Source organism: Sceloporus occidentalis, unplaced genomic scaffold, assembly GCF_023333645.1.
Source record: "Sceloporus occidentalis isolate IW3139 unplaced genomic scaffold, rSceOcc1.0.p SCAF_6, whole genome shotgun sequence".
NCBI classification, from domain to species: Eukaryota; Metazoa; Chordata; class Lepidosauria; order Squamata; family Phrynosomatidae; genus Sceloporus; species Sceloporus occidentalis.
The window spans coordinates 93,847,404-93,866,898 of NW_028316986.1; the positions used below are offsets into that span (position 1 = coordinate 93,847,404).

Here is a 19,495-nt window from a genome sequence, read left to right on the forward strand (position 1 = left end):
TCCCTCTACTGCTAGTCCTGCAGGTGATGAACTTGGAAGATTATTTTGACACTGTGAATGAACAAAGGGTGGGAGGGATGGACTTTTGATGCGAGTAAAGATTTGAGAGCAATAATTATTTGTGAACTATAATGCTTGGTTATGTCTCATTGGTAAACCATGGAGCCAGAGGACTATGATGTCCCACTTCTAATGGAGGGAGCAGAAATCACTACATCATGTCAACAGCAGCAGTGGTAGCAAGTGGCACTGCAGAGGGCTGATGTATAGCTTGATCTCTTAACCTTCCTAATCCTCCCCAATTCTGAGTCAAAGAATCAAAACTGCCTTTTGATTTCCATCTTAAATCTATCAACACAAAGCTCTGAACTGACTATAAATTTTTATAATGGAAAATGAGAGCAGACTTACAAATTTGTTGCTTCCAAGATAAAAAAGCAGATTGTCAGCAGTTTTTGTCTTTACATTTAGAATGACAGTGTTGTAGCTTCCTTTCTTTATTTCTGGTCTGTATGTGCGAATGCAGTTGCCTCCAGAAGCCACAGATACTTTAATCTTCAATAGTGAAGAAACAAAAACAGGAGAGAAAACTCAGGTGATACAGATCATTACTGGCAATGAAAACTTTACATATTCCCAAACAAACAATGCATTCATGAACACACTCTTTCCATCAGGCTATGGCAATCTTATCTGGCATTCTGCACAAACTGTTATTCAGCTATTTTGTCACAAGAATTATTTGAATATGTGAATGTGGACAAGGGTCAGCTATAAAGCCTCTGTTGCTGAATACATTCAGAAGTAAATGGCTAATGAATTCACAAGGGAAACTAAGTGTATGGCCTATGTGGATCTTGTGATCCATGTGCTTCGTGCTTTCTCTTTGCTTTGTGAAAATGCTTCACGTATTTTAGTTCTGGTTCTGTCTCAGTGGAATCCTTTTAATCCTGAGAACTAATTTTCTAATATTCATTAAGACTTCACTTTATTCTTCCTGTAATATTATTGTCATTATGTAAGAAAGCTATGGCATTTATGTGCATATAATCATGAAGTCAATAAAGTCTTGGATCATTTCTATAATGTCCTGTTTTATTGAGCTTACAGAATTTTGTTATGGAAACAAGGAAAAAGTGAGCAATTTTAGTTGATTGTCTGGCTGAGAGTTGGTAGACAGAAATACCCCAGCAAAAGTGACAGTGGCATGGTGACCAGAATAAAAAGTATATAGTGCTGACTGGAAGAAGGAAAAGAAAGGATCCATCCTAGTCTGCCAGATCAGTGGCGTTATTAGTGTTGGTATCACCTGATGTGGTAACTTTGGTAGGGGGTACTAGCAGTGATCTTCCTGTCAAAAGCTTCTTGAAACCCAGAAACTAGGGTGGGCAGCCTAGGAGGCATGTGGCAGAGGACGCTGCTGGGTGGGCACTTGGGAGGGGCAAAAGAGAGGGTGTTTTGGGAGAACCTCTTCCTCCAGCTCTTTGGTGGTGGCAGTAGCATGGTAGCTCAGCTGGCTAATATGGAGGCGGGAAGAAGGAGAGACTCTACTCCCCACTTGCCTGCTTCTGCACTGCCTGGCCAAGATGCCATGCTACTGTTGCCACCAAAGAGTAGCCTGGCAGCTTCACCAGGTGGCGCAGGCAGGCAGACAGGGGGACTTTTCTCCTCATCTGCTTTCCTTTATGCTGCCCACCTCAGCAGCAATACTATTACCACCACTGAAGAGCTGTCACTGCCTGCTGGATCAACCGGGCAGTGCAGTGGCAGGCAGGTGGGGAGACTCCTTTCCTCACTTGCCTGGCTGCCTGCCTCTGTGCTGCCCAGCCAATGTGCCAGGCTACTGCTGCCACTGAAGTCCTGGAGGAGGAGGACTTGCTGGCTGAGTGGGGGATGGAGTCTCCCTTTCCTGCCCTGTCAGGAAAGCTGCTGGACTTCAGCACCCCTTCCCATTAACAGAAAGGGTGACACTCCCTTCTGAGATGTCCCCTTGTGATGCCCCTGTGTCAGAATCAAAGCAGTCTGTTTCTTAGTGCCTGGGTTCTTGATGTTAAAGGTATTCTGGAAATACTTAGAAAACTGCAGCAGCATCTTTAAGACTAACTGATTTATTTTAGCATGCACTTTCATGGATATCATTCTGCCCTGATAGAGTAATTTAAAAATAACAGTTTTTTAAGTATAGTTACACAGTAATGGGAGCGTGATAGAATGCAATAGGATATAGAAATATGCAAATTGTTACCCTGGCCAGTTAGCTCTGAAAGACTCATGTATTTTGGACCTTTTAATATAGCCAAAATTGAACTCCATTGGCTTTTCCATCCAGCATTGGCTTTTCCATTCAGTATGGATGGAAAAATCATAGAGATTTCTACTCAAAGATGTGGTTAATTTTTTTTTAAAAAAAACCCCGCTTTAAAGCCTATGGAAGAAAATTATTTCAGAGGTGAACAAAATGATTTCTGGCCTTGCCTCTATTTATTTGAAGTGCTGTTCTTAAAGTGAACAAGATATTTTATCATTGTTATCACACATGCATTCCTTTTTGTATTTCTCCTGGAGGCAGCTTGATGCTTTGACTCTTGGACTTATATTAAACAGTAGCTCACCAAACATTCATCTCTAGGGATTTACTTTACAGATTCCTGTAGGTCATATGGCAAATAAGTTTAGCATTACCAACTGATCCCTGAGTTTAAAATGTAATTACATTGGGAAGACAGATTCAGGACTCAGTAATGAGGCTAGAAAATGATGCTCTTAACCCAAGGACACAAGGTGAAGAAAATCAAGAAAATGAGAAAGCAATTCCACTTAATATTCTTAGCAATTCTGCAAAGGTGTTGTCAGATTCCTTATATACCAGCTATGGCTGATGATAACAAAACTTAACAAGTGACTAAAAGGGAGGCCTGGATCGAGTGACTATTAAATCTATCTATCTATCTATCTATCTATCTATCTATCTATCTATCTATGAAAATGACTTAATTATGTTTATTGATATGCAAAGGAATCCTGTAGCACTTTTGACACTAACTGAAGGAAGTGTTTTTGTGGACTTGAGCCTACTTCCTCAGATATATGGGGAAGTAGGCTCAAGTTTATGAAAGCTCATGCTACCAACTTCCTCTTTCAGGTAATCTCAAAGATGTTACAAGTTCCCTTTGCATACCGATTTTTCAGACTAATATGGCTATGTCTTTGAATTCTATGGCAGTTTACAGACTGCGCCTTTGGGGCGGCCTGCACCCGCCCCTTTCCCCGACAGATCAGGACCTCAGCTGCCACAGCGGCAGCCCTGAGGCCCCGATCCGCTGCTTTTCCAGTCTGCGGGGAAGCGGCAAAAGTGGCAAAAGGCCTATGTACAGGGCCTATGTTTGTCAGGATTGTTCATGCCATTGTATTTCCAATTTCTATGTATGGTTGTGAAAGATAGACAGTGAAAAAAGCTGATTGGGAAAGAATCAGCTCATTTGAAATGTTGTGCTGGTTGAGAGTTCTATGGAAAAAGTGGATAGCTGAAAAGACAAGTGAAGGGATCCAAGAGGAAGCCAAGATGACTCAACTGAGATTGTTGTGCTTTACACATAACATGAGAAGACATGAATTATTGAAAAGAATAATAATGATTGTTAAGGTAGAAGGTAGTAGAAAAAGAGGAAGAATCCATTACAGGTGGATAGATCCAATCAAGAAAGCCACAGCCCTGAGTTTGCAAGACTTGAGCAGGGCTGTTGATGACAGGGTGACTTGGACAGCTGTCATTCATAAAGTCACCATAACTCAAAATTAAGTAATGACAGAATGTAAGGGCTTGGAAATGATACATCAACTGGTCATTGTGTTAATTGTTCTTAATTGCCATTGTCTATTGAAGTCATTGAAGAACAATTAACAACATTGACAGTTGATGTATCATTTCCAAGTTCTTATGCTCTGTCATGTCCAAAGAAGAAACAGGTGTGGTTCTAAAGGTCTGTTTCAAGCAGTATGTAACTAATGTATAACTCTGGGAGCTGGGTATGTTTAACTTGGAGAAGAGAAAACTGAGAAGTGACATGAGCGGTATCTTCAAATACTGTATCTGAATGGATGTCATGTAGAAGATGAAGTAAGGTTGTTTTCAACCATTCCAGAGACTATAATACAAATGAAATCAAAATGCAAAGAAAGAGATTCTACCTAAATATTTGGAGGAACTCCTTTCTTTCTTTTCTTTTTCTTCCTTTTTTTCTTTTTGCTGTAAGAGTTATTCAACAGAGGATTGGTACATCTTGAAGGACTGTGGACTCTCCATCTTTGGAGGTCTTTAATAAGAGGTTGGATGGGTTTCTTTTAGGAGTGTTGTAATTTTGTACTCTTGCACAGCAGGAGGTTGGACTAGATGACCCTTGTGATTCCTTCCAACTTGATTCTTTGATTTGATGATTCTATAATAATATGATTGATGCATATAGAAAGGATACTCCAATCTACTAACTGTTATCTCAGCAGTTTTGCTCTACAATGAGCATACAAAAATCTGTGCAATCAGGGGCTGACTGATTCCAATACTTAAAAAAATAGCCTGGATTGAAATGGTGCATTTGTCTTTGTCTTTTGCTTTTACCACTGTTAAATGACCCGAGTGCTGTTTGTTAGAAGAACTAAGAGGAAAACATTTAATAAGTATGTGTGTTATGAGTGAGAGAGACAGAACAGTTGATTTTCCACACAATCAAATAAGTATTTGAAAAGCAAGCATTTGATTACAAGCAACATCTGAGAAATGTGCTTTTTCCCCTTCTAGCTTACTGTTTTGTTTATGACTTCTGATGAGATGCCCTATAGTAACTTAATCAAGGTAACCATGATTAAAACGATGTTCCCAGTAACAAAAGAAGAATGATGAGCTTCAGTTTACATATGGCCCAAGCTAAATACACACACACACACACACACACACACACACACACAGAGCATAAGGAAGGAACAAGAGAAGAATGTTGTGTTTTCAGTTTGTCACCATTGTGTTCTGAGATCTATTTCTTTGTCTATTAATTCAGTAACACCAAGAACTGATCATTTAGTTCATATCTCTGAATGCTGTAGCTCTCCTGTGAAACAGCTGGAAATGAAAGGAGGAAAACTTGCTGCTTTCTTCTTTGCTTCGCCAGCAAATTTCCTGGAACCAACTGTGAAAGCCTGTTACACTTTACAGGCCTGATACCCTAAGCTTGAAGACCTAGTAGGAACTACCACTTACCCCTAGCCAGACTGTGGAGTTTATTGCACAGCCCCTTGGGACGGGATCGGGTCGTGGCAAAAGGGAGTGGGATGGGAACAGAATGGGGGCTATCACACATTTTAATGCAGGCCGGAATGCCGTCGCCGCCATTTGAAGTTCCCATTCCTTTTCCCATCCGTCCCAGAGGAGGCAATTTTCAGGAATGCTTCTGAACAGCTCCTGAAAATCTGGCATGTGATAAATCTGTGATATCCCCCATTCTGTTCTCATCCCACTCCCTTTCATCACGTCCCGATCCCGTCCCCAAGGGACTGTGCGATAAACTCTTGTGTTAACTGTTTGGAATATGGGTACTTAAGTTGGGCTGTTACAGGAATTTGGCAGGGTTGCTGCCAAATGATTGCCAACCCAACTCTGTTTCTGCTTTCCATAAGGGAAATGTTTTGATACTCAGCTGATGTCTGCTAGTAGTACCGGACTGGATAGTAGTGAACAAACTGAAATGTAATTGAAAAGAGTAAAAACAAATGTGACACTCAGGCAGTGGGAGGGAACATGAGGGAGAGAGCTATTGATCTCATGGTTGGATATTTCCATAAATAAAAGACACATGGATTCAGTTTTATTTTTTCTTTGGCAGGTTACAGACCGCCATAAAAATACGCAATGAGCGTGTACTAGGGTTAGGAAGGGGCAGTGCTTCCGCACCCCCCCCCCAACCCTAGTACACGCTCTGTGCATATAAAATGGCGGTGGCCGTTCCACACGGCCGCTGCCATGATGGCGTGATGAACGTGCCGCCTCCAAATGAGGCGGCGCGGACGTGATGCCATTGCTCTGCGTGAGGGCGCTTAATGCGCCCTTTGCGCGGAGCAGGAAGGAGCTCCATTTCGCAGCTCCTTCCTGGTTTGCGTCACTGGGCGCAGCCTTCAGATGGCTGTGCCCAGAAACGCAAGGGAGAAAGGGGCCAAGCGGCCCCTTTCTCCTCCTCCCTGCCGCCGCGGGGTATCCTTGGGGCTTGAAGCCCCAAGGACACCTCTTTCCAGGCTTTGGGGAAGCGGCCTTTTGCCGCTTCCCCGCAGCCTGCAAAGCGGCGGATCGGGGCCTAGGAGGCTGCCGCTCTGGCAGCTGAGGCCCTGATACACCGAGGAAAGCAGAGCCTACAGGCTGCCCCAAAGGGGCGGTCTGTAACGCGTCTTTCTCTGTCATGTGTGTATGGGTGTGTGTGTGTATATACATTTAAAAGTCCCTCATTCACTGGTGCGCCAAAGGGGAAAAGGAGATTAGATGGGGAAGCATCCAATCAGACAGGCAAACCAATCAGCTATTGGTTGATAGGTCGATGTAGGTTGGTAAGGCAAAAAACAATGTAGTGAAGTGAGTTTGCCGGGGGAAACATGTGTTTAGTTAGGTCTGGTGTCACCTCACTGTGCTTGTTCAGCGGTGGCATTAATGGATCACTGTGTGGTTGTTGGGGACCAGGAAAATGTGAAGTGAGACTGATCTTTTCTTTGGTCAGCGTAGACAACTCCATGGAAAACAATTCTCATGGTGGTATCTGTGTCATTCCAGCGCATCATTCAAATCCACCTAATTTTCTGAGGCTCACTTGTCAACAAATGTGTCATCTTTAGCCTTATGTACTCCTTATGGACAGAGTAGAATGGTTAAAGATGCAGTGTAAGTTATTAAAACCGAAGGGCTTACAGAATTGGCTTGCTTCCTGGCTTGGTTTATCAAGTCTTTAATGTGAGAAATGTTTTTCCCCAGGTTGTCTTGAAGTTGTTTGATTGGTTTTAGTTTATCCATTAACCGATCAGCCTCTTCCTCTAAGTTTCTCACTGTGTCATCTGCATCAGCAACTTCATGTAAGAAAAACAACAACATGAGAGATTTAACAGGAGATGAAAACATGATTAGTATAACTCAGAACACTATGTGCCAATGGTTTATTAATCCAGGGATTAATGCCATGCCCACATATTCTCCCCCTTTCCTTTCTTTAACCTGAAAGGCTTTATTATGTTGTGTTAAACCAGTTTTCCATTACATCTGTAAGAGGAATCTATGATTTCATGTTGAATTCCTAAGCACAATGCAAAATAACAACAACAACAACAACAACAACAACAATAGTCCTGCTTTCTGTATGGTTCTGAGTCCATGATTAAATCTCCATTTACTAATTCAGATGTAACAGTAGGTTGCAGTTTAAAGTAAACACACTACTTATGCCAAAAAGCAGCATGTGAAAAGAGGGAAGTGATGATGAGAAATGCATGATGGCTCATTGCCAGATTAATAAACCATGGTTTATTAAAGCCAGATTGCTATCCAATCAAGCCTTCTGTTACCACTTTATTTTTAAAAGGTGCAAGATGATTTAAACAATCATTTTAGAATTTGGTTTAAAGGCAAAATAGGAGTAAAGGAGCAAGAGTAAAAGAGTGTTCTATGTGTGTTCAATAAGACATGAGTCAGAGGTAAACACCTGCACTCTTAACTTTCCATTTTCTGACATCTGGTCTTTGCATATTATAGGATAATTTATGCAAAGGCCAGATGCCAGAAAATGGAAAGTTAAGAGTGTGGCTTTTTGCTCTTACGTGTGTCTTATTGAACACAATTTGAATTAAAAGAATATTTCATATATTAGTAAAAAAATTAGCACATATTAGTTCTACAATTTCACATTAGGAAAGGAAAATAATTGCCTTGTGTTGAAAAACCATTTATAAAATTAGCAGCAACCATGAGAATGGGTTGGGAGGAATGCACTGTGTGAGGTCATAGGAGAAGGCCGTCTTCAATGTGATCTCCTGTTTGTTGAATGATCTCCCTTTGGAGGTCTGATTGGCACCGACTTTGGGCTCATTCTGACAAGTTTTTATAAAAGCTTTTTGGGTTTAGTGACTTGATGTAAAATCTGTATTCATACTTGGTTTTAGATTCTTCTAACATCTTAAATTATGCAATGGTTTATTATGTTTTTAGGTAGCCATTGTGACTAATATTTTGAAATTCTCCATATACACATTGCAAAAATGTCTACATAATCATCTCAAGTCCACACAGAATGGGGAAAAAAGTTTTTGTTGGCTCTGTTCTTTTCATAATTAGAATTCTTGTAATGTTATGTTCCTTTCTATTCACCTTCAAGGTGCAACAGTCAAGTAACAAATCATTATCACATTGGGGGGACACAGGTGTGAGTCTGCCTCACTGGAATATGCAGCACTTCCAAAGGAGAGTTTCCAAGATTCTCACTGCTTTCTGAGTTTTTGAGGGGATGATGAATTGTGCCTTTTGCCATTTTTAACTCAATTTCTCACTTAGGATTTTGATACATGAGTATGGTGTGGACATGTAACAACAGAAAGGACCCTGAATTGAGGTTTGTTCATTGTGCATGGAACAGGTTGCTGGTCTGAATGAAAGCGTTTGCATCTTTGCAGGAATAATTGATGGAGTAGAAGAGTTAGCTATTTTAATGCAATACTTTGCATATGCACCATGCAAGTATATTTGCGAAAATGAATGAAGAACATAGACATAGAGAATAGGGGGAAAGCCAAAAAAGGAAAGCAATAAAATTAAAACCTCATACGTACTGATTCCTGAAGACAAGTTTTGAAGATTTAAAAAAAAGAAGAAGAAACAACTTGTAAGGTAGTGTTTGAAAGACAAACAACACAACAAATGGATCAGTGGACATAAAACTGCAAGATTTCATTGCCTGACACATGGGTACTGCTGATATGGTATGTGGAATGCATAACTATACTTTTTTTTGGTACTCTTATTGCACTATATATATGTGTTATGTTTGTTTGTGTGTGTGTATGCGTGTGTGTGTGTGCATGCACATGCATGCCGACAACGTAAAGGCACATGCACAGACACGCACACTAACACAGATACACACACATAGTATATGTATCTGGTGTGTGTGCGTGCGTGCGTGCACATGTATTGCAGGTAGAGTAAAATAATTTGACCTGTAATTCTATATTCAGATTCCTAGATGTAAGTTCCACAGAGTTCTGTGAGATTTACTTTTGGTAGACACATTAAAAAATTGTGATATAAATGCCTATCCGATCAAAAAGTAAATTATTGTGAAGGATGAATTCCTGATTGTTTTTATCTGGTACTATTATGGTACTAGATCCTGTCTGATCTGGGAAGTTAAGGAGTCTCAGATGTGGTTAGCACTTGGGTGGGAGACTGCAAATGAATACTATGTGCTGTAGGTTGTATTTCAGAGGAAAGAACTGGCAATATCACCTCTGAGTATCCCTTGTCTAAATAAACCCCCCAAAAATCATGGGGTTGCCACACACATATACACGCAGAAGGACAATGGCCTAGTGAAAATTAATGCCTAAGATGGGCCTCCTACATCCTACCTTGGTTATTACCTGTTTATTGCCAGGATAAGTCCTCTTTAATCATGACATCATGATTTATTGTATGAGGAAAATCAGGGGTTTAAATGGACATTAGCCCATGAAAATTGTGCGATCGCAGTGAAGATTTTCACATGCATTGTGATTAAAGAGGACTTATCCCGGTAATAACCAGGTGATAGCCAGCAACAAGTCATTCACGGGATTTTCTCATGAATGATTTGTTGCTGGTTATTACCTGTTTATTGCTGGGATAAATCCTCTTTAATCACAACATCGTGTGAAAATCTTCAGTGTGATTGTACGTTTTTCATGGGCTAATGTCCGTTTAAGCCCCCGATTTTCCCAGTGCAATAAAGTCCAGAGATACTTTATGAAAGCTGTAGGCAGACTCAGGATTCCTGGAGTGACTGCCTTTTATGAGAACACAAAAATCCACCAGATACTCAGTGGGTGCTCAGACAGGTTATTATAGCCAAAACAATTAAGGAACACAATACTTTTGAATACACGCTCAGCTAATGATTTTGTGACGAATACTAGAACCAAGATCACAGGTCCACTTACATTTTGTGTTCCTCACAAATGTTATTCTTAGCAGTCTAATTTAGAGAAAGCTTCTTTAAACTATTGCAATCCTGTCAATCTATTGCAGGTCTAATGAAAGTTTTGGCCTATGGTTGCATATGGTGACCAACTGATATACCCAGATTATGACACATATCAGTTTTCTGAAAATAAAATAAAATAAAATAAAGGAGGAACATACTGGATCATATAAAGATTAAACCCCTTAAACCAAATTGGTACTATGCCAATATAAAAATAAGCATGCAAGAGATACAAGCATATTCATTTAACAATGTATGAATATCCATTTAATAACATAAAGCCCTTCCAGCCTATTTTCCTCCAAATTCTATCATGAAGACCACTCCTTTGTTCAAGTTCTTCTCTCCCCCCCCTCCGTCTCTAACCCCCATAAGTTTCTCTAAGAAAATAAAAATAAAATAAAATGTTTGTGTCTATACTTGGTATCACATTACATATGCAGATAGGAACAAGTAGACTTAAACACTGAACAGGATAATTTTATTACAGAATTTAAAAGCTCATGTAAATAACAGCTCTGAAAGTCTATCAACATTCACAATTCTCTGCTTGCCATGCACATATATGGAATATCCAGTGGAAGTGGATGTTCACTTTCTATGTCATTGCAATGGGAAAGGTCATACAGCTATGCTACAGATATTCAGATGCAATTTTCCTTCAGTTCAACATAGTGATACTCAATGAGTATAACTAAAGGATCAGCATAAAATATGCTCTCAACATAGCTGTATTACCCAAGAGGCTATAATATATCTTCTACAACCAAAAGACAGCTTTATTAAACCCCTCTCATATTTTCCCCTTCAAAAGGTTAGCTCATAGACTGAATTCATACTACAAAAGCTTGCCATTATTTCCACTGCCCTGGGAATGGTCTGCCAAGGACTTTTTCATTATTAACTTTCCAAGATAAATTTTCTTCATATTAATCAAAATGTTTTAAGAACCTAGAGAATGGATCCTTGAAAACATCCTGTTCAGTATGTGCCATTTAAAATCTTAAAAACAGCTAGAAAAAGAAGCAAATAAAGAATATTGGAAGGTATCATCTAAGAAATACAAAATGACAATATGTCCCTGGTAGTTTAGCAAAGGTGTCATAACTTATCCTTAAAGCAGTAGAAGGGACAACCCTTTCATTTCAGGAGACTATGGAAACAGATGAAGAAACCATGCAAGATATATATACAATAAAATCTTACTGTTTTTGGTGGGATCTTTCACTACAGCATTTGTTTTGGCTGCATCATCAGCAAGTTTTTGGTAGTTGTCTTTTAAGCCCAGGAGATTCTTGTTGAGATCTCTGATTCTAGCCAGTACATCATTCGCTGTATCATTAGCTTGGCTAGCTTTATCTTTGACTGCTTGTACCTTCGCTGCTGTATCTGTAAGCAGGAGGTAGGAAATCAGAATTATAGAGAAATTGCCTGGCACTCTGTTAGGGCCATATGCGCATGTACAGTTCACTTAAGTGTGCCTATGTCCTAATTTGGGAGGCTGTGAGAGTTGGTATTCCCGTCTTCCTTCTGCAGCATCCACAAGCCCCCACTGTGAATTACTGAATAGCCTCTGAACTTTTCCCTGCTAGACATTCTCTGCATCATAGGGACTGGGTAGAATCACAGAAACATATCTTGTACCTTGATGCAAAATGATGACATGAGCACTAAGATCCACCAGGGTCCTCCAGAGGTTTGAGGCCTGTTGTAATAATACTGTTTGGTTCCTGGAATGTAGCCAGATGCTTCTGTGATTCTGCCCAGTTGTGCAATACGGCTCAGCCCAGCACAGGTCTGCATGAGGATCTACTCTCCTATGCTGAGGCAAACAGGAGATCATCACACAGCTAAATAAAGCATCTTACCACTGCCATATTCAATCTTCATTCAGGCTGCATGCTGGTGTTATCGCACAGTTTTTCTCCTCAAAAACGTCAGCTGGGTACAGCCCGGCTCCAATGTGGGTCCCTGAACTTGCGCTGGTGGCCATTTTTCAAAGTTGGAAAGCTTCTGACTTTGAAAAAGCCTGCTGAAAGGAGTTCAGGGACACACATTGGAGCCGGGCTGTACCTGGATGGTGGTTTTGAGGAGAAAAGCCATGCGATAAGACCAGTGTGCGGCCTAAATGAAGACTGAATTCGGCAGCGGTAAGTCACTTTATTTAGCTGTGCAATAATCCTCACAGGCTAGAATCCTGTTGGTTATTTCCAACTGCTGAACGGTGATTCAACAGATAGGTAAATCCTATTGATTCAATGGATCTACTCTAGTTAGAACTAGCAACAGAATTGAGGTCATTGGATGCACAGATGATCATCGAAGAATCTGTTATATATAAAACAATGTTGTCAACAAAACCCTTTGATTTGGAAAAGGCACATCTTGGTCTTGCCAAGAAATCAAAATAATTAAATAGGGATGACTGTTTAAATATAAACAGAAAATATATTTATTTCCAATGGAATAAGTCAAAGAAATGAGAGATCTCATTATCATGCAACCTGTTTGTTCAGTGTAGAGCCAAAACTGATTAGTCTGTTCACACAATACTAAAATAAAATCCCAATGATTGTGTGGTTATCAAATGCTGCTAGGATATGCCGAGCTAATTATTATTTGAGGGATTTTTTTTCAGTGAAATGAAAACATGTGCTCTGTGAAATTTAAAAATTATACACATATATTACTTCGTCTGGCAAAAGGTTCACATGAATTAGTCTCAAATCTAAACTTCCACATTCTAAAAACTTGCATATATTATTTTCATATGAGCCAACTTTTGCAATGGTTTCATAATCATTACACCCCCCCTCCATCTCCCTGATATCACTGCCACCTGCACTGGCAAAAGAAATAACACAGATGCTTGTGAATTGTTTTAATTAGATTGCAACTTTGTTGAATCAGAGAAGTCTGCAATCCAGCACCACTTGGCATAGTGAGCCTCGTATAACTGTTGGTTTCTCTTCACCCTTTCACCACAGAGAATTGCTCTTTCCACTATAAAGTATGGCCACATACCTATGATGTCATGCCAGTTTGCCTCATATTAACAGAATACTGCCAGCCAATCTTGGCTTCTATTTTTACATCCTTTGAATGTAAAGGCTGTCAGCCAATTTCAGTCTCTTCCACAAATTTTTGATATTTCTGTAGAAATGAATTTTGTCTAACAAGATTATCTCTTCTCTATCTGATGTTGCCTCAGTATTAGCTTGCTAAGGCTAGCAGCAAGTTGTAGGACTATAGGGAAATGAACTAAAGAAAGGATGGATTGGCAGGCAGTAGGCTGTCTTTCATTCTTAAAAAAATTAACTTCAAGAACCAGCCTTTTAAGGGTGATATGAAAGTGACAGCTCCTGCCAGGTCAGAAAAAACTGAATAGCAAGTATTCATTCTCTGGCATTCTCAAAGAGCTAAAACAGACAAGAGAACTTGCAGAATGGAGTAAGTGTTCATGTGTGAATGTGTTCAAAATCTGTACGCTTGTTTCCCCCCTCCCCCCCAAAAAAACAACACTCAAAAATGTATTTCATTCTAGCACTTTGGCACATGTTACTAGAGCTAAAACTTATTTGTGAGCCATGAAAGATGACATCCATTTCTGATGATGCTTCAAGTAGACCACCATAACAGAAGGGCATCAATTGTGGAAGGCTGTGGGAGAAGAGTATACAGTGCCTACACTATGTTTTGCTGCCAGAGTGGGCAATGAAACCACCACAGTATAGTATGGAAAGACAGTTGCCTAAACAATATGAAGATGCATTTTCTCCACTCTCAGTGAGGCAACGTCATGCTTTCCTCAGTTTGATGTTATGTTGTTGGTGTTATATTTATTTATATCCCGCCCTTTTCCCAGTTTGGATCTTAAGGTGGTTTATAACAGTTAAACATCGTTGAAAATCAACAACATACAAAAGTTAAAATCCATAAAATTAAAATTTTGTCAAAACAAATTAAAAACAATAACAAATAAAAGTCTAGCACATTATGCAAGGCATATTTCCCATGAAAAATAAATTTATGTTCAGTGCTGCACACCCAAATCTAACTGGGTACACAGAGACATGGCATTGGCTCACTCACAACATGATCTCTGTTGAGCTAGAGCCATGATATGAGGAACAGCAAAGATGGGGTGGGGGAAAATATTGTGAAATGTGAACACATGGATAGTGGTTCTAAAAGTGCATCTAGGTTTATGAAGCACTTTGTACCCCAGAGTTTCATAGATCATAATCAGAAATTCACTCTACTTACCATTAGGAATTGCTGACAGTTTTCCCAGGGTATCGTTCAAAGCTCTGAGGAGATCAGAGTTTTTTTCCTCTGCATCTTGTAACCTATTCTGCATTCCCTTTAGATTATCTCCATTTTCTTAAAAGAAGGAAAGAAGAAAATCACAAAGGTTTAACTTAATTTTCTGTTCACTGCTCACTTTAGCTTTAGTCCATTTCACTTATTAGATTGTCTGAAATATTCTCTAGTGCTACCTTTTATTGTTAGAATCATGCTAAAAGCAGTTTGTGTGTATTCTAGCATGTTTGTCTGTAACCTATTTTTCTTTGAAAAAAAAAATAGACGCATGTGGGGCAGTCTTATTTTATCCTCACAGCATCTCTGTGAAAAAAGCTTTTACCAAGAGACAAGTATCTGGCCCAGGCGCATCATATCAGCGTTTTTGGCTGAACAGAGATTTGAAGAAAACTCTGTGCAGTTCATGTTGAACACTCTATACAATACACCATGCCATGATCAATTTATTTGCAATTAGAGAGTTAGCTATTAAACTAAGCTGGAAAGAATTTGAATCCTTCATCAAATGAAATGTCAATAAACTTCTCCATGGTACATATATGAACAGTATAAGAGCTTTAAGCCAAGGATTATTACAATGTCTAAAGCTATGGTTTTCTTAAACTTGTATTATACAACACCCAATGTTTACACAGGTTTTTTTGTTAGAAAAAGATTTAACCTAAGAAACATTACTGATGCTTGCACATAAACCAAAAAAGAAAAATGGCAAACTTTCTGAACAACACAGTCCTACTGACTAAATTGAACAGAGAAGGGTTTCCTTAACATCATCTGACCTGATCGATAGATGGCACTGATGTGTGGTAACAGCAGAATTTTTCGGTCCTTGAATCTGTGGTTTCTTAGGTGTGTGAGTATGAATAAAGTAGATCAATAAGGTCACAGCAGTGCCATGAAGTGAGCGTTTTACTTATCATATTCCCATTACATTTACTTGTTGAAAGGCAACCATTGCTAATGCAATACATACTGAAAGGCCATGAAATCATGGTCCTCTATATTGGATCGATATTTGAGGTAACACTGACAATTTACTCACATTATTTCTCTCTTTATTTTATGCCTCTTTTAGGGGAAAACTTTCATTTGCAGATGAAATAATAATCTAACACCCATTATAAGTGGGGGAAAATACACAAATCAAAAGGACATTAACTGAATATTCAATATGCTAGTGATGGGATACGATTCAAAATGGACTGCCAGGTATTTTTCATGACAGTAGTGTTTTTCTGGGATGACATCTATCAAAATGATTCTTTTAAGACTGTCAAAAGAAATGCTTCAATATAAGATTTGTGGCTGTTTGAAAAATACGTATGTCAACAAGTCAGGCGTGTTGCATGCCAAGAAAAAAAATATGATGAATGCAAAGGCATGCTTTTAGAGATGTAATTCATTATTTAATTTAGTATGGAAGATCTTGGTCCATGCTGCAGAAGAGGGAGGAAGAAATTTGTAGCCAGATGGTTCTTCCCTCTTTGAAACAAAAGGACTGAAGTGATGGCATATCTGGGAAAGAAGCTATAAATCATATATAGGGCACTGGGAGAATGTGGCACATTACAATTCTAAAACTGGTGTACTCAAGATAATGAGGGACATCTAACTAAGATATATTTTATATTTATCTAATTTGATATTCCAGAGGGTTCTTCACTGAACTATAAATCAGTTTCCAGCATAGACAAACACAGTATCCCCCCCCCCACCCCATGATGTATTAGGAGAGATCTCACATCTGAAATAAGTGCTACATAGTCAAAAACATTAAACAGAAAACCTGAGTCTTGAATGTTCTCTAGCTTTCCTAACAATGAGAGAAATTTTCTTCTCATAATTTTATACAGAATAGTTCTATATATTCCTGATGCTAACTACATTGGGTTGTATCTAATGATGGTTTTGTGCTTTCAGAAAAAAAAATCCACTTGTACAAAATAGGCCAGTAGGGTTTGACTAGCCACTGAAGGAAGTCACACCATTTCTTAGAGCTTATACAATGGGCTTTGGGTATCTGCTTGGATTTGGTTCAAGATCCTTAATGGATATCAAAATCCATGGATGCTCAAGTCCTATTAAATAAAAAGGCACCGTAAAATGGTGTTCCTGAAATAAAATGGCAAAATAAAGAAGCAAAATAAAGATTTGCTTCTTAGAATGTATATATTTTAAAACTATTTTCAAGCCATGGATAGTTAAATCCATGGATAAAGAATTCGTGAGGGCCAGCTGTAATGATGTTTTAAAATGACATTCACTCCTCTTTCTCATCATGCCCAGTAGTCAGGGGGAGTGTTTGGCCTGAAAACTGCTTCCACCCAGGTTTCCATCAGCCCAGCAGTCAGGAGGAGTGTTTGGCTTGAAAACCACTCTCATCCAGGTTTCCATCAGCCAGGAGGAATGTTTGGCTTTACTTTCCCCCAGCTCTCCATCAACCCAGCAGTCAGGAAGAATGTCTGGCTTTAAGACTCCTCCCACCTGGCTTTCCATCAGCCAGGAGGAGTGTCTGGTGGCAGTAGGAGCTTTAAAACTGCTCCCACCCAGTTTTCCATTAGCTTGGGGGCTAGATTTATCATTTATAGCAGATTAAGAGCACTGACTTTCTTCTCTTCTTTTTTTGCAATAACCCTAGTTTATTTCAAACAACAAGAGGGATTGTAGCCAATTGATTGATTGATTTCACAATTTCCAAGTAACCTGTTATTATATTGTAACTTACTGATTATTGACATTATTCATATTAGCCATTACGACGGACTTGAAGGCAACTTGGTTTCTCGAGCTGGCCTTCTATTGAGCTAATTTAATGACCTATTGTTCTTTGATGTTGGATGGTTATTATTGACTTGATTAAGTCTAGTTGTTTCAAGCCTGGCAATGCTAGGGACTATTGACTGTTCTCAACTTTTTATATTTTCTTTTTTCTTTTCTGATCTTTTTCTTGTTAATTTGTTTTCTTCTATGGCTCTTATTTCTCCTAATTTGATGTCCATCAGGTGTCTTCCCTGTTCTCAGCTCCCTTTCAATTGCTTTCTTTGAAACTGCCATCAGTTAGCTTGAAAGCAATGACAGTCCATGACATTTTTCTTGCTAAATCTCTCCATCTTCTTGCTCTCACTGAAACCTGGCTTCCAGCTCACGACACCATAACCTCTACTGCTCTGTTGTTTGGTGGACTTTTCTTTTCTCGCACTAGTCACCCGGAGGTCACAGGGGGAGGGGACAGTGTCATTTTAACCAACTCCTGTCGGTTTCAACCCTAATCTTCTCCTCAACAGCACTGTTTTTCTTCTTTCAAACTTCATGCTATTAAACTTTTTCTACCACTTCACCTTTGGATTGCAGTTATCTATCGTCCACTGGGATCACCTATTAAGTTTTTGTCAGATTTTGAGACCTGGCTTACTTTCTTTTTAGCAGATGAAGTCCCCTCCTTGATTATGGGGGACTTCAATATCCATATGGATGACATTAATAATCCTACAACTGTATATCTCTGATCATTGTTGTCTTCTTTTGGTCTCAAATTCTGTTCTAATGCACCTACTCATTCTTCTGGTCATTGCCTTGATATTGTTCTTACAAAAAAAAAAGTGTAGCCTCCGACTTCATGGCTAGGGAGTTCCCATTGTCTGATCATCACTTCATCTCTTTTGCCCTCACCGATAATCCATCTCCTCATCAAATTGTCCAGCACCGCTTTCGTGACTTTCATTCTATTGATCCTGTGATTTTGCCCAGGCTCTTGATACGTCTTTATCTTCCTTAAGTCTCCATGGATCCTTACTTAATTCTATTTTATTGACAACCCTCGATCGTTTTGCCCCTTTATTGATACATGCAACCTCTGCTAATAAGCCACAGCCCTGGCTCACTCCCATCGTTTGGTTTCTCCGTTCCTGTTCTCGAGGTGCCCACTGCATTTGACTTAGACTGCTCTTACTAAGATCACTGATGATCTTTTACTGGCAAAATCTAAAGGTCTTTATTCTGTTCTAGTCCTCAGGGATCTCTCTGCTGTGTTTGACACTGTTGATCATGGTCTCTTGGTGGATTTACTCCAAGAGCTGGGTTTTGTGGGATCACAAAACTGGTTTAAATCCTACCTGTCAAACAGATCTTTTGTGGTGGTTACAGGAGGTCAGGTTTCTGCCCCCGTCTCATTAGCTGTTGGAGTCCCTCAGGGTTCTGTCTTGGGTCCTTTACTGTTCTCCAATTATACTCTGTCCCTGGGAAATCTTATTAGCTCCTACAGCTTTCAGTATTACCTGTATGCTGATGACACTCAGCTGTACTTCTCTACCCTTGAGATTTGCCAAGTGTTGAACAGCAATTATCACCATGTCTTGCTGCTGTGTCTGAGTGGATGATTCACCATGCCTGAAGCTCAACATGGCCCAAACTGAGCTACTTGTCTTCCCATCCAAGTCATCTTTGCAATGTTCTTTGTCAATTACTGTGAATGATATTTCTATTCAATCTGTCAATGAGGCCCATAGTCTTGGCTTCCTATTTGACTATTTGTTATCGTTCACAGATCCAGGCTACAGCCAAGTCATGCAGATTCTTTCTTTATAATCTCGTCAGAATTCAACCGTTTTTTCCTGTTTCGACAGCGAAGACTTTGGTGCATGCATTGGTGATATCACACCTGGATTATTGCAACTCATTGCTATTGGATCTTCCTATTTCCCACCTTAGCCCCCTAATCTCTCTGCAATCCTCAGCGGCCAGAATCATCATCTCTGCCCGTCGCTTTGATCATGCTACCCCTTCTTGTTATCCCTCCATTGGCTCCCCATTCCTTTCAGAACCTGATATCAAATTCTTCTCCTGACCTCTAAAGCCCTTCATGGCTTGGCTCCTTATTTGTCAGTGCTCATTTCTCCTTACCACTTTCCATGCACATTGAG

The 19,495-nt window shown here is 39.6% G+C and overlaps 1 protein-coding gene across 1 annotated transcript in view; it reads right to left on the reverse strand.

The window, feature by feature from the left end:
* The window catches only part of LAMA2 (laminin subunit alpha 2), a 609,129-nt gene that overhangs the window by 69,873 nt on the left and 519,761 nt on the right, over positions 1 to 19,495 (reverse strand). Inside the window, exons 43-46 of the mRNA XM_089530405.1 lie at positions 14,520 to 14,636; positions 11,460 to 11,642; positions 6,941 to 7,095; positions 412 to 555 (exon numbers count right to left, since the gene is read on the reverse strand). Of these exons, the coding sequence (XP_089386531.1) occupies positions 412 to 555; positions 6,941 to 7,095; positions 11,460 to 11,642; positions 14,520 to 14,636 (599 nt within the window). The remainder of the gene's footprint in view (positions 1 to 411; positions 556 to 6,940; positions 7,096 to 11,459; positions 11,643 to 14,519; positions 14,637 to 19,495) is intronic.